This window comes from Prionailurus bengalensis, chromosome A2 (genome assembly GCF_016509475.1).
Source record: "Prionailurus bengalensis isolate Pbe53 chromosome A2, Fcat_Pben_1.1_paternal_pri, whole genome shotgun sequence".
Classification (NCBI taxonomy): Eukaryota; Metazoa; Chordata; class Mammalia; order Carnivora; family Felidae; genus Prionailurus; species Prionailurus bengalensis.
The window spans coordinates 106933098-106959521 of NC_057348.1; the positions used below are offsets into that span (position 1 = coordinate 106933098).

General features: G+C 35.5%; 1 protein-coding gene across 7 annotated transcripts in view; it reads right to left on the minus strand.

Annotated features, from left to right (window-relative positions):
* Positions 1-26424, minus strand: part of DGKB (diacylglycerol kinase beta) — a 715318-nt gene that overhangs the window by 405685 nt on the left and 283209 nt on the right. For all 7 annotated transcript variants that reach the window (XM_043589012.1, XM_043589009.1, XM_043589010.1 and 4 more), the window contains 3 exons: positions 20058-20143; positions 17840-17929; positions 4769-4929 (listed from right to left, as the gene is read on the minus strand). In XM_043589012.1, coding sequence (XP_043444947.1) covers positions 4769-4929; positions 17840-17929; positions 20058-20143 — 337 coding nt within the window. The remainder of the gene's footprint in view (positions 1-4768; positions 4930-17839; positions 17930-20057; positions 20144-26424) is intronic.

Consider the following 26424-nt stretch of genomic DNA (forward strand, 5'->3'; position numbering starts at 1 on the left):
AACTCTACTGATAATACAGTCAAACTTTGAGATCTCCTTGTAACTAGGAGGTATAAAGTTCTAAGAGATAGTTTCCAGTACAAATTGTATGCCATCTTCATGTGTCCCATGCTGGTGATATGAAAAAGCTGAAATCCTCCCCCCCCCCCCATCCTTTCAATATTCCAACTGGTCTGCTTCTTATATATTCAGGAATAGCTTGAGATAGATCATTCATTTCATTTTATTGTTTTTTGGATCCACTGAGACAGGAGAATACAAATTGCTAAGTAGAAGGTGGCCTTGCTGAGGGACAGCCAAAGCTTGAACTCTACTCTCATTCCGATCCTGAGTGTTGAGCCTTTGGCTTGCTGGGGCAGAAGCAAATATTTCAGGGAGGGATTTTCTCCTTTCTTCCTACCCCGCCTTCCCATGTTTTACTCACTGAAAGAGGCTCCAAGTCAAACGGACAAAGACCCTTCTAAAGTGACCTCACTCAAAATCCACTTTGTTTAGTTAGTTCTGTTCTACTTCAAAATCACAAATATATTTGATATATTCTTTTATTAGGTCCTCAGCTTGGCATTTCAAATTTAGTACTTAAATACATCTAGCAATTACCTATGTAATGTGAGGTAGACTTCTAACAAAATTTTCTTTCCTTAGGAAGCTAATTTTTGAACATTAAGTGATTTGCAATCTGAACTATACAATCTGTCATTTCACCAATGAGTCTTTGTGCCATGTCTATACTGTCATTATATGTCCCTCTACCTCTCTGATTCATCCATCTTTTCATTTCACAGCACCATTCTATTTTCATTTCCAGGCCACTTGCAGTATGTCTAATTTGGTCAAACAGTTCTCCATCTTTTCTTTGTATTGAAATTGACTTACTTTGGGATATATAGTTTAAAATAGGTTTTTCGAATTTGTCATAAATCCAGCGCTAATCTTCATTAGTTACAGATAAATGTATAAATTAATTTGCCTATTATATTAAGCTATCTCATCTAAGAATAGGAAATGTCTCTGTTCTGATCCCTCATGTCTTTGTAGAGAGTTTTAACATTTTCTATACATAGGTCTTGTATATACTTTATTAATTATTAGATGTTTTCTGTTTTTACTGCTGTTTTTGTAAATTCATTGATTATTACTGATATAATGGAGTATTAGTGAATATATATATTAGAGAGAGAGAGAAAACAAACATGAGTGGGGGAGAGGGGCAGGAGGAGAGAAAGAGAGAGAGAGTGGGAGACAGTGAGAGAGAGAGAGGGGAGAGAGACAGAGAGAGAGAGAGAGAGAGAGAGAGAGAGAGAGAATATCTTAAACAGGCTTCACTCAGCAGGGGGCCTGGCATAGGCCTACAACCTACAACCCTGGGATCATGACCTGAGCCAAAATCAACAGTTGGATGCTCAACCGACTAAGCCACGCAGACACCTTATACTTTGAATATTTAAGTTGGTTTTCAGTTTGGCAACTTTGCTACTCTCCCATATTTAGTTCTAATATATTTTCAATTGGGATATTATATTTTGTGTCTATGGGTTTTTTTTTATTTGTTTGTTTTTCTGGTCTTTTTCATTCTACATTGTTTATTTGTAATTCTCTCCACTGTAATTTTATAAAATCAATTTTGCAATAGAACTGATTAATTCTTTTCAATTATCCAGTATTTTGTTGTGCCAGCATTCTATATATATATATTTTTCCTGTTGTTGTTAATCTTTGCTATATTTCCCATCTTATTTTTATTAGTTTCCTTTCTCATTTCTTTGGGTTTTAGTTATTTCTCCTTTCCCAACACCTTGAGTTTTGTATTTAATATGTCTGTTTCTTGATACCAGGGTTTCTCAACCTCAGCACTACTGACATTTTGAGCTATGTAATTCTTTCTTGTGTGTCTGGGGGCTTGTTTTGTGCACTGGGAGTGCTTAGCAGCATTCCTAGCCTCTACTGCCAATAGCCATCCCCTCTCATTCATGACAATCAAATGTGTGTGCAAACATTGCCAAGTATCTCCTGTGGTGGGAAAAAATTATATGCTGTTGAGGGCCACTGGAAACTGACCAAAAGCATATAAAAACTGAGAAGTGTTTATCCAAGAAAAACTACTTAAGTTCAGATAAGAGCAGTGGCAATTGGTCATGATTCAGCTTTGGGCTACTCCCTTATCCTCCAGCTCCATCAGTGTTCTACTTCTAAAGTGTGAGCAAGCCATGAAAGCAAGCAACTTTACTGGCAGGGGAACTGATTGGATTTGGAGTGGAAGGTAGAAAAACTCCATGACCCAGAGAGTTATCTAAAACAAGAGTAATCTCAGTAGCAAGTGGGTAAGGAAGGCCAGTGTCCCAGCTGGCTTGAGTTTGCAAAACTGATTAAGGCAAACAACTAAGGAGCCAGCTAACAGGAAATTCAACAGGAGACCTGAGGAATGAGATAGCCATAATGGGCCTTGATTGGCTGTCTGAAAGGCTGTATGCATGTGCAAGGCTGCAAACATGTTCAGGAAAGACCGAAAAGAGCCCTAGTTGACTATACATCCTTGACTAGTGAGAATTTTTATGCATGGGCAAAAGAGACAGAAGTAGGGATGGCAGATATTAAAAGCTGAAGTAGGATTAAAAATTGCCTGAAGCGTATGTGTGTTCCCCAGTGAACACACAGATCCAATGGCAAAGGGGTGAAGATTTATTGCCACAAACTTACTGAGCACAAACTCTGATCAATCATGCTGACACAGAGGTGATCTCCAGGAAGCCAGGATTAAAATAAACACAAGAATTAAAAAAGAGAAAACAAAACAAAACTGAGTCATCAGCAGCCATACACCATACACCACAGGAGAGAAATGCTCCACATGGTAATTGTGGGTAAGTCACTAAACAAACACAGGAACAACTATAACCACTGTGAGCAGATCCAAATCCAAACTTATTACAATAAATTGTATATAATATCCAGTTACCAGCAAAAAATTAGAAGACATGCAGAGGAAGAGCAAAATGTGGCACATGTTTTGGGAAAAATAGTCTTGGATGTGGTCAAGATGTTATTAAATTCTCTGATGAGCACCAGATGTTGAACTTAGCAGAAAATGACTTCACAACAGCTATTTTAAACATGTCAAAGGAACTAAAGTAAACTATATTTAAAGAATAAAGGAAAGCATAACAACAATGACTCTTCAAATAAAAAATACCAATTAAAAATGGAGAAATTATAAAAGGAGAAACAAATGGAAATTCTGGAGTTAAAAACTACATTAACCAAAACAAACAAAAAATACACTTAAGGAACTCAAGAGAATGGCATTATTCATAACATCCAAAGAATCAAAACAATCTAAATGCCTCTCAACTGGTGAATGACTAAACAATATGTGGCATGCCCACACAATGGGATACTACTCAGCAATAAAATGGAATACAGTATTCATGCAGTTCATACGGGTGAACTTCAAAGATATTATGTGAAGTGAAACAAGCCAGATGCAAAGGACTACATATTGTACGATTTCTTTTATGTGAAATATCTATATACAGAAAAATTAGTTGTTTAGAGTTAGGTGAAGAAGCCAGAATTGACTACAAATGGGCATGAAGCTTCTTGTTTAGGTAATGAAAATCTTGTAAAATTGGATGGATTTAGTAAAATCATAGTTCACTTAAAATGAGTGAATTAGGTTGTGTGTAAGTTACATGCCCATAAAACTGTTAAAAACATTAGTATGCATACTTCATATCAAATATAAGTAGGACTTTTTGGATCAAATGCATTACACTTTTGTTGCAAATAATAATAGTGTAATAGTATTATTAATGATTGTATATTTACCTTTCATTATGTACCATTGTTTGAGGCTCTTTAAATGTATGACGACATTATTTGTAACAATGAGAGTACAGATAAATAAATGGACACTCAGAAAAAATATTGCTAAAGGAACCTTGCTCAGGTAGCTTAACTTCCTAAATTCACAGATTCAATCAATGACTTCTATAATCTACGAGAGCAGTGTGTGTGGGTGCTTGTGTGCGTGTGTGTGTGTGAGTGTGTGTGAGTGTGTGTGTGTGCAGGCACATGAAACAGTATGTAGCATGACATGAGATTAATATTAAACAGTGTATGTTAAATGAAATGTAATGTACATAATATATCTTAAGAATTAATAATTACCAAGTACATATATGTATGTATAAAATCACTATTAAAAATATTAATTCCTTAGGGATTAGAATTACAATAACTATTTTAATTGTCAAATGATATTTTACTTTCCATCTAAGATTTTTCAAGAAATTAAGTAAAAAGTTAGCCTTTTGACGTTTTAACCACTTGAGAATGATAGTAGCATTTTTCTTAGACTTCAGACCTAAGCGTAAAAACCTAATAGGTTATAATATTTTGATACATATCTCAAAGTAAGATAAAATTTGATGCATCATCTTCACATTTTAACTGTGGAGCTTCAGTCTATATTCAAAAACATAACTATCTTACAAACCATTCTACCCTTTATTTTAGTAACCCAAATAGTCAAATCAACTGGGGGAAAAAAAGTTTCTTTCCTTTGTTTAACACATGAAAAATTTATCTATTGCTGATTCTTTGACTTTGAATAAATTCGTAAGTTTTATTATAGCCCATTAAAAGAGGTGTTTTGCTGACACAGAGATAAAATAAATTATTTATAATCAGTAAATCTTCACAGTGTAAGAGTTTATATACAGTGATTATTCCAGACTGGTAAAAAAGAACATTTAACGCAAAATCTTACCACGCCAATGGAAAAGTAATTATTGATGATACTGTAAGGCACTGGGTCTCCCTTCTCATCTTTGTCATTAGGTATGACTTCAAACTTCCACCTGTCCAACATGATTTCTGTGCTGTTTTCAATGTCTTTTAGGATTTTCATCAGATTCTCACCTTCATAACCTAATGAAACAAAAATTATCTTGAGAAAAAAAAATAACCAAATAACAAAAGCTGTATTTATGTGTGTCTGAGTGTGTGCATGTGGATACATCACTCTAAAGCTAAACAATGCATTTTAAAGCAAAGTCTAATACAAGATAAAGAATTAACTGTAATCGTTGAGCTCATAAAAATATTTTACCTTTAGCTTTAATTTGCAACTCACATTCCTCTCCTAGGGTGCCAATTCTCAGTATAGTCCAAGAACAAATGAATATCTCCACTGCTTATCCCCTCAAAACTGTATCATTGAATTCAGAATGAAATTAATGCCTGCTTTAACTCTCTTTCAGACAGGCAACAGCCTTGACCCAGTTGCTGAAGTAAAAATCCTGGATGCAATTTTAGACTTGACCCTTTACAATCCTCCTTTATCTTCACACTTTGCTCTCTACTGATATGGAACAACTTTCAGTTTAAGTAGAAGAAGGTCCTTCTCTTTCTCATTTTGTGCACTATATTGCCTTATTCTATATACCCAGAGTACCCTTTTCTTTTGGTTGCCTTGCTTCTGCTCTCTTTGCAGGTTTTATATTTGATAGCACTTCTTTCCAGAAGCCACCCTCCCAAAATAAATGGCTTCTATACAGTGCCACAGCACACAGCTCTCCAAACTAGTGGCACCTTAGAACCACTACATCGCATTATAGTTATTTGCATTGTTCTCACTGCAAGTGTCCTTTACCAGGTCTTCCCGGGAGCAGATGCTCAACAAGTCTTGTTTTAATGAGTCTACTGCAGATAGTCAACATGGCCTGAAACTACAATTATTGCTTACTATGATATTTTCTCTTAAATGTATTTGTATCTATATAACCTTATAGTTCAGACATCCTAATCCTGGTTGTGTTATTTAATATTTGCTGTTAACCTCCCTAAATAGCGTCCTCCTCCTAAGTAAAAACTTAGATTTATTGTGAGAATTAAATGAGAAAAATGCATAAAAGGTCTTAGTATATGAGGCATAAGAATAGGAATTTCTCAACTGTATAATACTACTAATGATAATAGAATTAGAAATATTGTATTAAGTTAAACAATATCTCCCTCTCTAACTCTGCACACACATACACACACACATTCTTGAGAGTATATTTTGAATTGAAACAAGATTTTCATAGGTTTTCTGTGTCCAACTTTGGTCTATATTTTAATAATGTATTCATTGAACAAGTAACTGCCTGAGGCTATGAGGCCTGATCAGAGGTGTTAGCACACATAACATTGGAATTAATTGGATTAAAAGAAAGAAGAATAGGCACTGTAATATGCCAACATTCTTTAAAAATAAATAAGTGTAATTATGGTGTATTTGTTGAATTAACTATTAGAAGGTAAGACAGACAGAAACTAGGAATGCCTATTTCGGCGCCTACCATTACATTTTTCTTACACAGGTAAAATAATTATGTACTAATTAATACATACAGCAAAGAGTACAACAAACAATGATTAGACACATAGGAACATTAAAAGTATCACATATTATTTTTGTAGATGTTACATCATATTTTTGCAGTAAAATTCAAAAACTTTGAATATACATAATAATTTGCATACAATTGTACTCAGACATTTGGCAGGCTCCCACAATGTGCAGATTATAATAAGAGCCAACTATCTCTGGTTAGTCTTCCTCACGATGGGGACTTTAAGGAATAGTCCCAAGCAGCTGCAAAAACTCCTTCTGTTTCGGGGAACTTTCCCTATCTTCTCTGGCCCAACATGGACTGCCCATTTCCGCTTGTTGGTGAAAAAAAAAAAAAAAATCCACATCTGCTCATCTAGTCAAGTTGACTGGTTTTAGGACCAGGAGACCTCTTTTTGTCTGCCCTCTGGGCTTTTATCTGCCTCTGGACTTCTTACCAAAGCTCATCCCTTCAGCCTTGCCCTCCCTCTGCCTGTTTCCGCACCACCTTGGGTGCCGCCTAGAAACTGGTTCCTATACCATCCTCAGGGCCTCAGGCACCACCGGCTCCTCCTGCCACCCTCTGGTCAAGGGGCAGCAAGGAGCCACTCACTTCAGAGTTCCCCACAGGTGCCCCAGGGAAAAAGTAACAATGGGGAACAAATTAATTGACTTTTAAATAGGCACAGATGGAACATATTTGGTATTTAAACAAATTTAAGTTTGTTGGTTTCTTTAAGATATGCACATCTTTAGGGTCATCAGCATTAAATATATAAAAAATTGTCTACTTAGGTTTACTAAAGGTCAAACAAGCTCATGCTATCTCTGTTGCAATTTGTTTCAAAATGTTCTTGGGTGATTGTTAAGATGGCTTTCAGGGTCTTTGATAACCTGAACCTTTGAAGTTTTGCTTGGATGATAAACTGGGTTAAATTCACTGGACATTTAGGACTTTTCTAAATCAGGTGGAATGCTAAAGCACTGCTAACTAAACATTGGTTTATGCTTTTGACTTTTTTTTTTTATTATTGTTTATTTATTTTTGAGAGAGAGAGAGACAGAGCATGAGCAGGGAGCATCCGAGAGAGAGGGAGACACAGATTCTGGTGCAGGCTCCCAGCTCTGAGCTGTCAGTACAGATGTGGGGCTCAAAGCCACAAACCGCCAGATCATTGACCTGAGCCAAAGTCAGACATCCAATCAACTGAGCCACCAAGGTGCCCCTATGCTTTTGACTTATAGCAGAAAAACTAAGGATATTTGGGTCTGTTGGAAAACATGCTTTGTGCTTAATTGATTCATAAGTGTTCTATCTAAGGAATTCTGATGTAACAATTCACAATTGGTTACTGCTTAGTTTTCACTGGAGACTAAGGTTTCTAACCATTAAAATTCTGCTTAATGTAGTTAACACTGGTACAAATAAGGAAATAAGGAAGCAAGGAATAAGTAAAAGCAAATATGTTTGTAGAAAAGTAGATGTTTAAGTTATAAGGAAAGGAAATACATTTTTGTTGACAGACAGTAAAAAAAAAAAAAAAAAAAAAAGGAATTTTGTCCTAAACAAGACTGGTAGTTTGAAGAGAAATGGCTTGGGACAAAATCTGAATGCAAAGGAAAATTGTAGAAGGTTCGTGCAGGGAAATCTTTGGAAAGGAATTTTATGTGTGGTCAGGGAGACTAAGATTAAAATGAACAGATTTTAAAAGTACCCTGGCATAAGATTAAAATTCCCCCTCCTTTGAGCCAAAGGCTGGGAAAATGGTGGCAATACCCTCGTTGCTGGCCTCCAAATACTCTACATTTGTGTTTCTGCAAGGCAGATGAATATGGCCTGTGCCATATGAGGGATGGATGGATGGCTATGATATATAGAGGGTTTTTATTGAGATACATGGGAGCCATTTTGCTACACTTAACCCAGTGTCTGCCAATGTGCAACAACCTCGATATTGTAAAATGGATACCCACATGGCTGGAATGTATTTATGTGGGCATTGCTGGAAAAGGCAGGGGAATAGACCTCAATTTTGATGCTTTTAGCCCCCCTCAATGGCCAATTTTATCCTTACAAAAAAGGTTTTTCACCAGCCTTTTGACATGTATTTGTAAAGAGGAACAGTTTTTATTATGATCAATACATAAATTACTGCACAGCCAAAAATAAAATGAGCCCATCCTCTACATCCAGGGAAGTCTTGCTTGGTCACAACTGATACCCCCCAAAGTCCCACAGGTGGGAAATGGAGGGGTGTGAGGAATCGGGAAGACAAGGTCGTTCTTGGAGGTAGGGTCAAGTGCGGGTAAAAGCGACTACTGCCAGCACCTCACAAGACTGACAGGGCTTTTGGCTGCCAGTTGCATAGCCAGGCTAAGTACAGTGGTTAGGAGATAAGGTTTCTTCTGGCCAGAGATAGGAAATTGAGATAAGGGATGCCTATTCCTCCTTTTTCCTGTAGAAATTGGAATTCTATAGGCAATTGGCAATTCCCCAACCAAGGCCAATCCTCCTTTTGGATGCATTATCACAAATTGGGATAATTTTGATCCACATACCCTGAAAGAAAAGCGACTCATTTTCTTTTGCACCAAGTCTTGGCCCCAGTACAAATTAGAGGAGGAAAACAGGTCACCAGAGGAAAATATCAATTATGATACTATTCTCCAATTGGACTGTTTTACAAATGTGAGGAGGAATTGAGGAGAAGTTGCCTATGTTCAGTGTTTTGGGGGCCTTAAGAGAGAATCCAGTTATGTATAGGGTCCATTCTGGCCTGTTGGCAAAGTTTTCCAAGAGTTCATAAGAACCTTTGCCTGTACCCAAAGCAGACCTAGAAAAGGAGAAAGGGAAGTCTTCCATCTCAGCCTCTTCCTCCTCAGGTCCTCGATCTGTACATTCAGACTTAAAAACATACACTTCTGCTCCCTTCTGCCCATGTTATCCAGGCCCTCCCCATAATGCAACAGGCATATTTCCCCTACAAGAAGCTCAAGTGCTGGAAGGGAGGACACAAGGAGGCACCACTGTGGTAAGATTACAAGTACTTTTTTCATTACAAGATTTAAGACAGATAAAAGGAGATCTAGGTAAAATTTCTGATGATCCAGATAGATATATAAGGGCTTTTTAGAATATTCTGGAAAGATATAATGCTTTTGCTGATTCAGACACTTAATGAGACAGAGAAACATAGGGTTCTGGCAGCAGCTGAGAGATATGGGGACTCATAAAGCAACTCATTAATTATCATGGGACTAGAGGTCCTATAGGGAACCAGAAAGGACCCAGGCAGTCCTGCTCCAAGATCCTAATTGGGACTATGACCATCTCATTGAGGAATGGATGGCCTTTGTTTTTGGAAAAATTAATGAGGTCCCAAGTTAAACCTTTAAATTATGGTAAATTAGCCACTATTACGCAAACACAAGATGAAAACCTGGTGGCCTTCCTGGAAAGGTTGAGGTTAAATATATGGGTATCTCCCTGACACCCCCCAAAGCTGCGAGGATCCTAAAGGACAAATTTGTCACTCAATCAGCCCCAGATATTTGGAGAAAGCTGCAAAAAGTTGGCTGTTGGCCTGGAAGGGACCCTGGAGGAGTTCTCTGGAGCTGTCAAATGGGTACATTACAACTGAGATCATGAGGAGAGTAAGGAACAGAAAAGGAGTCTTAAGAAAAAATCTGAGGCCTTGGTTGTGGCTTTCCACACTATGTCAGACTGGATTTCTCTAGGTCCGGAACCAAGTGCCATTTACTTGTCCATTCGGGGCACTGGGAGTCTGAATGCCTTCAGGGACCTCTGTCTGTGAGGGCTTGGATAACCAATGTCCCTGAAAGGGAGTGATATAGTCCAAGGCTCTTTAAAATGGCTCTCCCAAACCAACTAGCTATCGTAAACCTAAAGCCTCTGGTAACTCTAGATATACAAGGTAAACCAGTTGATTTCCTTCCTGACACTGGAACCATCTTTTCTGTCCTCCTTTCCACTCCCGGCCAACTATCTGAACACTGCATAATGATTAGAGGCATCTCTGAAAAATTTTTCTCTCAGCTACCAGGGTGCATATGGGAGACTTGATTTTTTCATATTCTATTTTTTTAATGTTTATTTATTTTGAAGGAGAGAGAGTGTGTGAGCAGGGGAGAGGCAGAGAGAGAGGGAGACAGAATCTGAAGTGGTCTCCAGGCTCTGAGCTGGAGAGCCTGGCTCAGGGCTTGAACTCACGAATTGTGAGATCATGACCTGAGCTGAAGTTGGACACCCAACTAACTGAGCCACCCAGGCATCCTTAATTTTTTCATATTCTTTTTGATAATGCCAGAGAGCTCCATTCCCTTGCTAGAAAGAGATAATATGACCAAATTAGGGACTATAGTGCTACTAGCTCCAGGATAGATACACAATTGCCTAAACTAACAGCAATCTGGATATCAAAGAACAATCTTTCCTTGAGGTAAATTTAAATAGCCCTCATGGAGTTGTTCCTATGGAAACTGGATAGCCAGAAGAAGATCTGAGGATTGAGAACCATAAACTAGTTCAGGTACTTAATTATTCTAACTAATGATATCACAGGATCCAAATAAGTATGGAGGAGGGAAGAAAACTACAGTCAAATTGGTTTAAAAAATGACCAGACATGTGAGGAATTTTTTGGATGGCTACAATGGGTCTTTCCTTCCTATGGTTAGGCCTCCTCTTCAGAGGCATGCATTTTGCCAAGAAGCATAAAATACCTAGGAATAAATCTCACCAAAGATGTAAAAGATCTGTATGCTGAAAACTATAGAAAGCTTATGAAGGTAATTGAAGAAGATATAAAGAAATGGAAAGACATTCCCTGCTCATGGATTGGAAGAATAAATATTGTCAAAATGTCAATACTACCCAAAGCTATCTACACATTCAATGCAATCCCAATCAAAATTGCACCAGCATTCTCTCGAAACTAGAACAAGCAATTCAAAAATTCATATGGAAACACAAAAGGCCCCGAATAGCCAAAGGAATTTTGAAGAAGACCAAAGCAGGAGGCATCACAATCCCAGACTTTAGCCCTCTACTACAAAGCTGTCATCATCAACACAGCATGGTACTGGCACAAAAACAGACATATAGACCAATGGAATAGAATAGAAACCCCAGAACTAGGCCCACAAACGTATGGCCAACTAATCTTTGACAAAGCAGGAAAGAACATCCAATGGAAAAAAGACAGTCTCTTTAACAAATGGTGCTGGGAGAACTGGACAGCAACATGCAGAAGGTTGAAACTAGACCACTTTCTCACACCATTCACAAAAATAAACTCAAAATGGATAAAGGACCTGAATGTGAGACAGGAAACCATCAAAACCCTAGAGGAGAAAGCAGGAAAAGACCTCTCTGACCTCAGCCATAGCAATCTCTACTCGACACATCCCCAAAGGCAAGGGAATTAAAAGCAAAAATGAATTACTGGGACCTTATGAAGATTAAAAGCTTCTGCACAGCAAAGGAAACAACCAACAAAACTAAAAGGCAACCAACGGAATGGGAAAAGATATTTGCAAATGACATATCGGACAAAGGGCGAGTATCCAAAATCTATAAAGAGCTCACCAAACTCCACACCTGAAAAACAAATAACCCAGTGAAGAAATGGGCAGAAAACATGAATAGACACTTCTCTAAAGAAGACATCCAGATGGCCAACAGGCACAGGAAAAGATGCTCAACGTCGCTCCTTATCAGGGAAATACAAATCAAAACCACACTCAGATATCACCTCACGCCAGTCAGAGTGGCCAAAATGAACAAATCAGGGGACTATAGATGCTGGAGAGGATGTGGAGTAATAGGAACCCTTTTGCACTGTTGGTGGGAATGCAAACTGGTGCAGCCGCTCTGGAAAACAGTGTGGAGGTTCCTCAGAAAATTAAAAACAGACCTACCCTATGACCCAGCAATAGCACTGCTAGGAATTTATCCAAGGGATACAGGAGTACTGATGCATAGGGGCACTTGTACCCCAATGTTTATAGCAGCACTCTCAACAATAGCCAAATTATGGAAAGAGCCTAAATGTCCATCAACTGATTAATGGATAAAGAAATTGTGGTTTATATACACAATGGAGTACTACATGGCAATGAGAAAGAACGAAATATGGCCCTTTGTAGCAACGTAGATGGAACTGGAGAGTGTGATGCTAAGTGAAATAAGCCATACAGAGAAAGACAGATACCATATGTTTTCACTCTTATGTGGATCCTGAGAAACTTAACAGAAACCCATGGGGGAGGGGAAGGAAAAAAAAAAAAGAGGTTAGAGTGGGAGAGAGCCAAAGCATAAGAGACTGTTAAAAACTGAGAACAAACTGAGGGTTGATGGGGGGTGGGAAGGAGGGGAGGGTGGGTGATGGGTATTGAGGAGGGCACCTTTTGAGATGAGCACTGGGTGTTGTATGGAAACCAATTTGACAATAAATTTCATATATTGAAAAAAAAATAAAAAAAAATAAAAGGGAGTATAGTCAAATCCTGATACACACACACACACACACACACACACACACACAAAAGAGGCATTGCATTTTGGAATATTAATGCTTGTTGGCCTAACATTCTCTTTGTATGTCATTTGTAGAAGCTGTTGCACATGCCAGAAAATAAGACATCCAAGAAAATTTTGCTAGTCCAGATTTTCCAAACACCTGCCCACTATATCGGATCATGGATCAACCTCTGAACTTGCCCTGACTAATGTTCTCCTGTCATTGCCCCTGCTCAGCAGGAAGCAGTTAAGATCAGCCTTTGTCCCAGTTCCTAATAGCAGTTAGGAATCATGTGTTCAGAGGGTGGGAATATGATAGGAAAAGGATAGGATTCAGTAGGCAGAGGGAAAGATTAGGACCTGAGGTCCCTGAGTGGGAAAAAACACATATTTTGTAACAAGGCTGGGAGGGTCTGACCATAGCAAACCCCCTCAGGCTTAAGGTCTCTCTTTTGAATACAACAGACACCACCTACTCCCCCTTAAGTTCCCCTTAGGAATTTGACAAAAGACCTGACAGACTTGAACACAAAACCTATGACCCACAAGGAAGTGGTGTGGCCTTAGACTACCCCTCATACAATGGAAGTGAACTAATCAGGAATGGACCCAGCACCTAGAGTTATCCAGCTAGTAAGGTAGAACCTGAGAAGGAACAAGGGGGAAGGGGAGGGAGGGCTAATCAGAACCTTATAAAACAAAGCCCTTTGCCTATAGTCACTTTCGAGTGTCCCCTCTCTGTAAAAAGATCTTTCATACTATTCTTCCTTTCTCATCTTATACTCTAATAAAGTTTTGTCTGCTAAAAAAAAATATTTAAACTTACATAAATTTCATATTTTAATAGTTCTGCCCTCATTCTTAATGTTGAATGTCTCCTAAATTTTTAATTTCTTATAAAAATGATAAATATTATCCCGCAAATGAATTTTATATATTTTCACAGTTGAAGTGAATAAAAAAGTTAAGTATGTTCACCAATTGTGCAAATTCAACTCATTTGAAAATAAATATGATGGTTATCAGGTGTAAATCAATTTACATATACTAATGTAATATAGTATAGTACAATATAGCATGGAAGTATAGTACAATATATATAATAGAAATATATAATATAATATAATATAATATAATATAATATAATATATAATATATTTTGTATTACATATATTCAGCAGATACATGGATAAATAATAATGCTTTAAATAAAATATTACGCTTGTCCTCAGCTACATCTCAGGTTAACAGCAGCATGGTCCAATATAATGCTAGAAAAATGTAGGAAGAGCAACTGACCAGGAGAGAACAAAGTAGAAACGGATTTAGTGAAATTTAACTATTAGAGCTAGATTCTAGTAGTGTTCACCTTAAAATCTTTACCATTGGTTATTTTCTCAAAGTTTTTATGGATAAGCATGAAAAAGTCTAATGCCAATCAACCTTCTATCCAAATAAAAATGGAAAGAGATAGGCAGTAAATCTATTTTGAGAATCACAACATCTGCAGTTGAGAGCTAATTTTCAAAGGTAAAGAATTCCAAACTGTAGTCCCCAATTTAACAAGTGTCTACACCCTACTTGTTTCTGTTTATCTATGAACAAGCTTGTTAAATAATGATGTGTAACTATAAACAGGATTCCAAAACTCAAGAAGGTCATTTTTTTTAAAATACTTATCAAAATCACTAAATATATAAGTAAAAGCCTATTTCTAGAAAAGAATGATGTTATTTTACTTCCATTATTTTGATTTAAAACGTATAATCCCTCTAGGCTAAGAAACAAAATAAAAGCATATTTAATATTTATTTTCCATTTAATGATGCAATGTTATGACCAAATGTATCTGAAAAGCCACAGGGGTGACTGGGGGGCTGTTGGTTGTCTGACTCTTGATTTTGGCTGAGATCATGATCCCACGGTCATGGAATCGAGCCCCGCATCAGACTCTATGCTGACAGCACTGAGCCAGTTTGAGATTCTCTCTCTTCTTCACACTCTGCCCCTCACACTTTCTGTCTCTCTCTCAAAATAAATGAATAAAACTTTTTTAAATTAAAAAAAAATAATCATAGAAATTTTTATAAAGGAAAGTCACATAAAGGAAAGCAGTAACATACATTTGTAAGTGTGTGCCCCGTCTAAAACTCTCTTATCCCCTCACTCTCACGAAACATTTTCCCTGCCATAATGTTAAATTTTTGTTAGACTAATTATTGCCAGAAAAACTGCAAAGAGAATGTAAACTAAGTATTTTCAAATGCCCTAGGACCTCCTACATTCTTCCAGTGTTACATTTTCCCAAATATATTCTTATCAAACAATAAGCTTAAAGTCAACATATTACAGTGACCAAAAGTTAACCAATAATTAACCAAGTAATTATTTTCTTTCCCAAATGCTAGGCATGATGATAATTACTACAACTACCTAAAGTACTCAGAACAAACATTAGGCAAACAATTTGATAGCTTGGTATCAGAACCCACAAGGCAGACACTACCATTTTTTCAAATCTGATGAGGAATCGGAAGTACGCAGTTGTTAAGCAACTTACTTGCTCAAAGTTAGCTACACACCTGGTGAGAAATAATCACACTTCAGAGCATGTTGCTTTACCAAATGGTATCTCTATTTTCCTAATCACTCCACTTAGGCATCTTGCTGTTTCCCTTAATACCTTGCCTTCCACAAAGCTCCTATCCACTCCACTGGCAGGTTCTATCAGTCCTTCCCTGAAAACACAACTCCAGTTTGTCTACTTGTCTTCATTTGCTTTATCATCACCCTGGCCCAGTCCTTTTATTCTCTAATTATGAAAACTATCGTACAAGTTCTTATTTGGAAAACTGTGATTGTCTACATTTTCACAATTTATTCTTAAGTTTATGTTATAACCCTCAATTAACCTATTTTTGAAAACATAAATGTCATTGTGTTACGCTGCTTTTGAAACTCTTTCCAAGTTTCACTTCGTGCTTCAAATTCAATCTAATAAAATTCTTAACAAGACCACCAAGCCCCAGCATTATTTTGGCTCTTGATTATCTCTCCAATCTCCCCCACTCCATTGCTATCCACTATCTCTCGACTGATTCAAGAGTCACATCAGCCTTCCTTCAGCCCTTACAGTTTAGGAGGCTAATTCTCCTTCCCTATGTTTTAAATCCAGTTTAAATGTTACTTCCTCAGAGAGGTGTTCCTGACCGTCTAGCTGGATACTTTCCCCTCATTATTCTCTAAATATGTTTGAGTCTTTCAGAGCTTTGACATATACTCCATATATTCCATATCTACAATTCATGTGTCTTTGACCACTGATAATAATATTTAAAATTGTTTCATAAGAAAATCATTAGAAAATGTTCCAAATGTAACTTCTATTTGATTTTGAGATTGAAGGCATTTATAAGTTTGGAATCTAAACAAAATCATTAATTTTCAAACATCAAATTTTTTCTTGAAAGAATACACAAGAAACCACATGTGTGATTCTCTTCCTTTTAATCAATATGCATGTGTAAGTGCTGGCAAACACTAGCATCTTATAAGTAATGGTTCATTCTATCTGTCTGTTGGTCTATAGATTCTATGAGATTTAACTCAGTGTTTCATGATATCCTTTTACTAAATTATATCCCTAATGAAACTTACAAATATATAATATACCGAGTTTTTAACTTAGTCTCCAATTCTGATATATACATATACATATACATATACACATACATAATATACACATGACTTAGAGTTTACCAGTAGGCCAAATACTCACAGAACAATTGTTCTCAAATTTTTACTGTAAATCAGAGTCACTTATGGAGTTTGTTTAAAAAGAAAATCATCTGCCTAGGTCACCCCCAGAGATTTCCATTCAGCATATTTGGGGTGAGGTCAGGCCACCGTATTTTTAACAAGCTATGCAAGGGCTTTTTGATTCACGTTGTTTTAGCAGACACTTTTTAAACATTTCTAAGTGAATTTAGAAGATAAAATTAGATTTAAATTCTGGCTTTTTTAGCAAAATCTGGTTTTATTTTCTTTGTCATCTTCAGGTAAGTAGAGCCTATTAATGATACTTCAAATTATTTTAAGACCTTTTGAAATATTCCCCCCTTATCCTATTTCATACACAATATTCCACTTTGAATTCCTTGAATGTATCAAGTCCCTTTCTCCTTCTGAGTCTCTGAAATTGAGATTCTTTCTTCCCTATAAAGTCTACCTTCAGTTCTATATGGCTGTCATTATCCACCAATTAGGGTTCTCCCTATGTTATCTTTTCATTTCCTCCGTGAGGCCTTTTGTTCTGTTGGTTATAGGTTTGCTTGTTAGTAGGAAGTCTCAAAATTTACATATGACTTTACATGCTGCTAGAATTCAAGGCCCCTTTGAAGGTAGATCTTGTTTTCTATTACTAACGCTGTATCCCAAGTACAGAACACACTGCCTGGTATAAAGCGGGTCTCAAAAAGTAAGTATTATTTAATGTATTCATTCCTGGACAAATCATTCATTAGCCTTTCAATTTTTTTCCTTTGTTTGTGATTTTGCTACACAACTCAGAGATTAAAAATCTGAACATTATTTTAAAGTTAACCCATGCTTATCTCATTTCTTAAGTTAGAAACCCCAAACCAATCAGGTTTAGAAACTTGCCATGTCCCATAAAGTCTATAATTGGTATCAGATTAAAGCCCAGCACTCACAGTCTAGCGATTGGTCCATTATTTGTTCCCTTACCCTAAATTATTGTTCAAAACTAGATACTGTGTCTCTCATAGCAATTATATTTACTAACTTCACACGGCAGTTATCACATATAAAAAATGATGGGCTTAGGTGTTTTTTTTTGGGGGGGGATGTTCTACACTGTATTTCTGTTTTTTTAAGATTTTCATTATTGTGTTATGTTTTACCTCCTCCCCATCGCAGGCATCTTGCTAAGTCATTGCCGGTCCCAAGAGGCAGAATAGCAACTGGAGGATGCTTGACAACATTAGCCTTTTCTGTGGAATAGAAAAATTAAGATAAAATAAAATTTTCATCACAGATGGAAAAACAGTAAATAAGACAGCTTGGCATGAGGCTTCCTACTAGGTACTTACAAGCAGGAAAAGTGTTGTTTTATAGCTATATACAATTATAAATTAAGATTAATTTGTGTGTATTTATAGCACTTTATGAAACACAAACAAATACCATAATTTACAAAGTGGTGGGAATTTTCAGGACTTATGCCCGAATAAAGCCTTTTAAAATTTTAACTCAGTTAAAAATTATGGTGGGTTTGATTTAACATCATTGAAATTCTCAAGGATTCAGGTATATGCATCATAGGAATATACTAGAGGGCTATCATCAGAGTGGAGGTGAGCATTTCTGTAAAAAGTCCTTTTGCACACCAACTCTAGGTATATTTCACTTTAAGGAATAAAATGTTTCAAAAAATCAAACTCTAGAAGCTAGTAAAATGTTAAAAGTGTTTCACTGTGTTGTTCCTACCCATGGTGCTGCTTTGGGTCAGAGTAAACAACATAAGAACTAGGTAATTCTGAGATCAGCAGGGTTCTTTGAGATTAAGGTTTACAGAACATAGTGCTTTGGGTTCAGAACAGTAAAGATCTCTGCCATCAAAATTCCACATAGTTTTGTGTAAACCATCATATGCCTTTGATGACTCTCACAAACATATATTACTTTTCTTTATTTTTTCTACCTGCTCAGCCCTCAAAGTGAGTATGTGTCTGTGTGAAGAGTGTGGAGACAACAGATTATTTAGGGATGGATATGCCCCAGTGTAGTCAGTGAGGCTTAGATTTGGGAGGCTAAAACAAACTCACAATATCGTACTGTTTTCACTAACATTCTTACAAGATCTCCGGCTCTATTCAAGCAGCTCTAATTTCTGCAGTTTGTGAATTCTGATTTTCTCCTTAGATAATGCACATTATACTATTTACATCTTTTATTGAAAGGCCCAAGAACACAGTTTTCAGTGTTTCTTAAAAAAAAATGGACTAAAGTCATAAGATGTTTACCAAAAGTGTATTGACAACATGCATTCACTTTTAATTTGAATACTTTTGTGTGTATGAAAAGATAGAATATTTTCACCTGCATTAACTAAATCAAAGTTTGCTTCAATTTACATAGACAGCAAAACTTCTTTTGAACCAACTATTTCCCTTTGGTGAAGGGCCCGTTTTTAACAAAGAATTGTTCAATGTAGTAGCTGAAATGAGAACTAAAGAAATGGATATTTGTTTGGCATTTATCTCCTGTTAAAGGCCGGTACATGATCATTTTACTGACTTGTAATGAATTGTGACATCTGACTGTCTCTGAAAAACTAGATAATTTTTCTCAACCATCAAGCTTTTGTGATTCATGTCTGCTTTTGATCCTCAGTCATGTATCTGCTTTGTTTGCTTATTTAAAAAAAATGTTTTAAAAGTTTAAATAGAGAAACAATATAAAATAAGGTTAGGCGTGAGCTCAAATCCTAGGTCTATCAATTCACAGCTCTTAAAACGTTGTTCTAATTATTTAACTTCTCCATATATTAAAGCCTCTCTCTATAAAAGGGGATTATCAATACTATATCAAAAAGTTGTGAGTGAGGATGGATGGGGTAAAAATATTAGCACAAGGTCTATGAGATAGTTCATGATAAATAAAAAATAGCTATGTTAATAATAATGATTGATGCATGTGATATGACTGTAAACAGAGGGTAAGGTTCTGAGGCTCCATGCTTCAATGAAATAAGTACTTCTATTTGGCACACATTTTATCACAAATGCTAAGATGCTCTTTGGCTCCCTCTTCGGGGCAAAGAAAGAAATGGAATTTGTAAAGCCTGATTTGAAAATAGCTCTGAGGATTTAGGAAATTCCAAGAGAAATGGATTTAAAAAAGAAGGATTTCTATATAGAAATTGCAAATTATTTTACCAATTAAAATTTCTAAATTTAGAAAATACATTAAGCCAGTAAATAACGTGCAACATGCCAGATGTCCGATTATACCACCGTAGCACTCAAAAATATCAATGCATTAAATAACATAAATAAAATATAAAGAATTTTCGGTTGCCAGTCTCACCCCAGTGCATTAAATATGTGTCTTCATTACCTATGCAGTCCAAAATCCATCCCACGGTTCCATCTCCACCACAGGCTAACACTCTGAAATCAGGAACATCACGGAAAAAGTTTAACCTGAAAAATAAGCATGTAATGGCACATGATTGATACTTTAAAATTAGGACTTGTAAAGTTTTGTATTCTTAGCATTTTGTCTAATGACAGACATTTTTAGTTTATGAAAACTGTCAGATGACATCAATGATCTTATTGAAAAATATTCAATAACTATCTAGAATAAAATTCTAAAATAAAAGAACATCTCGATTTAAACATATTTTAATTGTATATTCTAGATTCATCAACTCTTAAGTTTACAAAAACAAAACTAAGACATTATAATTTTTATTAAAATATCCTCTCATATTTGATCTGCAACTCACAAATAACCCAAAGTGACAAACATTATAGTATTTAATTCAATAATTTTCATTAATCAAAAATGCTCTTTTGAATCATTATATAAATATAACTATTATGCCAGCAAATATATTTTTGAGAGTTTTCAGCCTTTCCACCACTGGAAGAAATCGATCACATTGCTTTTGGGGTTCTGTTTCCTTTGACTTAGAATTTGCAAATAGGAGGCTTCCCCTCGGCTATTGACACAGCCCTCTGCATTTGCTACTAGGAACACTCAAACCGAATTGCTGGGTGGGCTGCAATACATGACCATAGCTTCTGTTGCTAATGCAAAGAGCATCTGCTTGTTAAAGAAACCCACCTTGGGGAAAGCTAAAAAGGCAGGTATCGCAGGCAGTTATACAGTTGTATATGCCTATTTTCTTGCAACAAAAATAAATAAATAAATAACTGAAACAAGACAGAAATATGTGGAATGTGTCTGTTTATCTCCCTTACCCAGGGGTAACCAACTGGTAGTAATATAATATTCAATCCTCCAGGAAATTTTTCTACATATTTACATATGTGAAGGTACACATATGAGCATTATTATTCACATATTTTTAACGTGAATGGGATTATGCTATACATCCTGCTAATGTATTTGTGTCCATTTTCTATTTAAAAATGTGCAAGAGATCCTGCCATGTCAGCTCATATAGGGTTGCATCATGATTTATAAGTGAATGCATTATATAAGGTATACACTCTATGATCAAATATACCATTTCCCTTCATGTACTTTTAAACTATTTCTAGTGTTTCACTAATACAAAAAATAGGTATCATACTTAATACTATTTGAAGTACGTTTATGTGAACATGTGCATGTTTTGGAAGGCTAATCTTCTAGAAGAGAAATGTTCCAGTATACCATCATATTACTCTCTGAACAGCTCCCGCTAGGAAAGATGTAAATATCGATTTCCTTCAACTTCAAAACACTGTAGGTAAACAACTTGAGGATATTTCTTCAGTAATAGTGAAAAATAGAATTATGCTATTATTGTCAAATCACATATCCCTGCTTGCTAGTGGACTGAGCATATTTCTGTAGGTTTACACGTGTGTGATCTCTTCTGTGGACTGCATCTTCAAACCCTCGTCATCTTTTCCACTGAGTTGTCTTTTATTATTATCTTATGAACTCTACATATTATGAATGCTGTGTCTCATTCAAATTAGCATTATTACAAAAACAGTTTGTTAAAGTAATACAAACAGTGTGTAAATATAATAGAAATGTATAAAAATTCACTAAAACCCCACCATCGGATAATTAGAGGCATTAATATTTAGAACATGAAACTTCCAAGTATTTTCTTAGGTATTATATTGTGGATATAATGTTAGACATGTTGCAATATTTTCTTAGAGACTATTTCCCATTTGTTTGCTCATATTATGTATAGCATAATATTATGCATAATTTAAGCACCTATGTACTAATTGCCCACCCCAAGGGAAGAACATTCCTAATAACTTACATAGACCGCTGTGGTCTTTCTCTCTTCCTCATACACAAAGGTGAGCACTATTCTGAATTCTTAGTCATTATGTGCATGCCATAGACAACATATTGTTCGCTTTTTGCTTTTTCCACGTAGCATTATTACTAAGATTCATTCATGTGATAGCTGAAGTTATCTCCATGTATAGTTGAAATTATTTAATTTCTATTGGTAAATATCATTTAGGTGAATGTGCCTTTTGAAATCCACGTCAGTGGACATTTGGATTGGTTCATTTATGTTCTTACAAAAACTGTACTGGACATATTCCTAGGTTTCGTGGACAGATGCTACTTTCAGAGTAGGATATACTTATATGCAACTTTAGTTTCCGAAAGAAGTTTTACCAGTGCATGCATCCATTCACAGTATAGATAAAATTTGGCTGAACCCATTCTAACACTTATAATGTCACACTTCTTAATTTCATGCATTTCCTCTTTTGTGAAATGGTTATTCATGACTTTTATTTCTTTACTCCTTTGTCTCTTGTTGATTTGTAAAAAAAAGTCTTTAATTGTTCTTAATTTTAATGCTTTTTTTTGCAACTCTCTTCTATAAGTTGTTTTTTTTTTACTTTAATGTGTATTTTAATACACAAGATTTTAATGCATTCAAATTCATCAATCTTTTCATAAGTGATTAGCCCTTTGGCCTATATTGTGTAACAAAAGTTTGCTTACTTGGAGGTCTGAAGATAATTCATATATAATATGTTTTAAAATTTCAGTTTTGCTTTTGACGATTCTTTGTGGTGGTACGAGGTAGGGATCCCTTTATTCACTTCCTGTTCTCTCCCTTTCTCCCTCCCTCCATCCTCTCTTTCTTTTTGTCTCTTTCTTTCTCCCTTCCTTCCCTCTATCTTTCCTTGTGGCTCTTGTGCACCAATTTTTCTCTCTTCTTTGTTCTTTTTATTTATTGAATAATTCCACTTCCTAGCTCCACCATAAATAAGATTTCTATACATGAGTACATTTCTTTTTGAACTGTTTTATTTTATTCATAAATTTGTCCATCCCTCAACCAGTACCACATTCTTTTAATTCCTTAAGTAATTTTATAATAAGTCTGTATCTCATAGAGTGTAAAGAATCTAGGCTATTATCCCTTCTTTGCTTTTCTATATACATTTTAAAGTTAACTTGTCCTATTCCACACACACAAAATAACAAACAAAACCAATTATGATTTTGAACAAAGTAACATTCAGCCTATAGATCAATTTTGGGAGAATTAACGTTTGTATAATGTAGTGAAGTTTCCTCATCCATGATACAGCATGTTTGATTTATTTTAGATATTGCTTAGTGTCCTTCAATAAAGCTTTTAATTTTCTGCTTCCAGGTCTTGCATATGTGTTATTAGGTTTATTCTTTGTTGTTTTATAGTTTGTGTTGGTATACTAAATATTACTAAAATAGTTTATTACTGATGTTTTGTTGCTGGTATAAGAAAATATATTTGACTTTTATATTTTGATCTTGCAAAGAGCCACATTACTCGTGTGGTTTCTATTGCCTATATTTTGTAGATTCACTTGGATTTCTATGTAAATAATTGTATGATATGCTGATAATAATGGTACTATTAGTGATCTCCAATCTTTCTAACTGTTATTTCTTTTCATGCTGTCCAGAGCTCTAAAATATCGCTGAACTGGGATATTCATAGAGAACACCCACATTTTTTTCCTAAATTTAAGTGGAATATTTCTGTATTTTCCCCCACTTAATATGATGTTTTTGTACAGATTTTCTTATTGTTTTGTACAGATTTTCTTATTTTCTTCTTTTTTGAATGACACCTTTTACAAGGTTCATAAAATTTCCTTCTATTCCTGTTATAGTAGGGGTTTTTTTATTATGAGTAAATGTTTAAATTTTTTCTGCATCTTTTGAGATATTGATATGGTTGATCTCATTTAATCAGTAATGTAGGGATACACATTTAGATATTTTTGCATTATTAAAATACCCTTACAGTACTTTATATACCCAAATTGGATATTGTTTATTACTATTTTGTAGAGAACTGGATTTAGTTTGCTAATATTTTCCTTAGACATTTTGAATCTATATTCATCAAAACAGACTTACTATTTTTCTTCCTCCTACCCTCTCTGTCTAATTTTTGTCAAAATTATTCATAACTCATAAAATTAGTTCTAGAATATGCCTTCATTTTCATTTTTTTGGAAGCATCTGTACAATTTTTGGAAGGTAGCACTTGCATATAAACTATCCAATTTCTGGTGAGTCTTTATCTTTCTTTTTTATATAATTTTTTCAATTCCTTTAATAATTATTGAACAAAATTTCTATTTTTAATACTCCCTAAATCAGTTTTTGCCATAATATACCCTATTAATTTGTTTATCTCCTAAATTTTCAAACATTGACTCACTGAAGCGTAGAAAAGTTTTTCAAAATACGCTGGCAGATGAAAAGTTTACTGTAGAGCTAATTGTTTCTGGTGAAAGCCTAACCATACATTTGACTCACCATTGTTCTTCTACTCCATGATGATGTTTCATCTGTTATTCATTCTTGTTTCTTTTAAAATTGTCATCATTGGTTCTTCAGCAGCATCCTACCCCCAAACATAAACCCCATGTGACTGTCAGACCAGCTTACTCTCTGTAAATAGATTGCTAAATGGATTGAAAAATTGACCTATCTCAGCCTCTTATTCCACTCAATCCATGCTGTTTTCCCTAGAGATTCATTCATTCCTTATTTCACTCATTCACTGAATAGTGGCCTTGGAAAATTATTTAATCATTCTGAGCCTCAGTTTCCTTTCTTTAAAATGAAGTTAATAACATTTGCTTCATTGGGCTGTCTTAAGAAACAAACAATATGTATATGTAAATTATATTGTACTATCCACAGGTTATTACTGATTCAATCATTTTCCCTTCATTAAAAGTAGTATATATGTTTTATAGGTCAGAGTGTCATGCCTTTATTTCCACCCCTCCCTCTCCCTCAGTGTTCTGGTAAAATCATCACAGGGAGAACTTACTACCAAGCAAACCTGGATGGACAATGAGAAGTTTTCCTACCTCCATTCTGAAACTGTGGCCGGTGAACTACAGGGAGGCCTACTTATGGCATTACGGCCAGAACGTGCAGAGAAAAACAGGTCTGAGTGAGAACAAATGAATCCAAGAGACTTGGCAAGAACCAAACTGCAGGGTCCTGCATGGGCACTAACTTTTTACTCATTAAGCTGTAAAGACCAGCAGATATGAAGATCCCACTTCACATGACATCCTAACAATAAGAAGGATGAGGGAATAAGGAGTGTCTGCAAAAATGTGTGTTTGTGGAAACTTTAGTACTGTGTATTATACTTTCACCTACCAATTTCAGAGGTCCACTTGCAGAATTAATACATATTAATATTTCTCAATCAAGTAATCATGTGTGGCTCTGGAATTTATTTAGGTTATGTTTATGGAAATGTACTGAAATTAAAACTTAAAGTGATTTATGAAGTGGATTAATAATTGCTGAGTTTCCAGGGTTGGTCATCAGTGCTCTCCTAGGACAGTTACTATTCAGCCGCAATAGCTACATGTGAAGGAGATCTAATATTAATGTACAGCTTTAGTAGCTCTGTGTCGGCTGCTTTCCTACCACATTGACTCAACAGCCAACACTACAGCACACACTGTAAAAAAGGGTGGTGAGATCTTCAAGCTTAATATCACTGAAAGCAAATCAAGATATTGCATCTAAGATTTAGAAGTCTACTTTCCATTGCTAAGAAGTGTTAGGATAAAACAGACAAAGAAGATTGAGGAAGTTTTAATAGTTACCTGACAATAGTATTTAATACACACACAAGGAAAACTTTTTTTTTAAAAAGAGAAAAGAAAAGCTATAGTATGGATTTCATAATCTTGGAAAATATATGTGTATAGCTATTAAACAATGCATATATTATAAAATTATATTCTTTGATATTTACAAGAAATCAGTATGAGATTCATAAATATTATCAGCATAATAATGCAGGATGAGTTCTCATTAGTACACACTATTCATATTTCTTAGCATTAAAGAAACACTATTCATATTTCTTAGCATTAAAGAAACAAAATGACTTTGTTATATGTCCTCAACTCTTCCTTTTCCTCTTCTTTGCTCAGAAAAAATGTATCAAGAGCTTGCCTTAAGAAAGGTCTGCATTTTGATTTAGGCATTTTGAGCCAGAAACAAGCATACTTATCTCTTATTATTTAGCTCAATTCATAGTCATACCTTCAGGTACACAGTTAAATATTACTCTTATGGTTATAAGATTAAATGGCTTCACAATTGCCTCACTAAAACCAGATTGAATTTTCTGAATTGTGATGTTGCTATTGTTTTTGAAACCATATTGCTAGTCTAGAAAAATAATGTTTGATATCTTCCACTTCATTTCCTAATA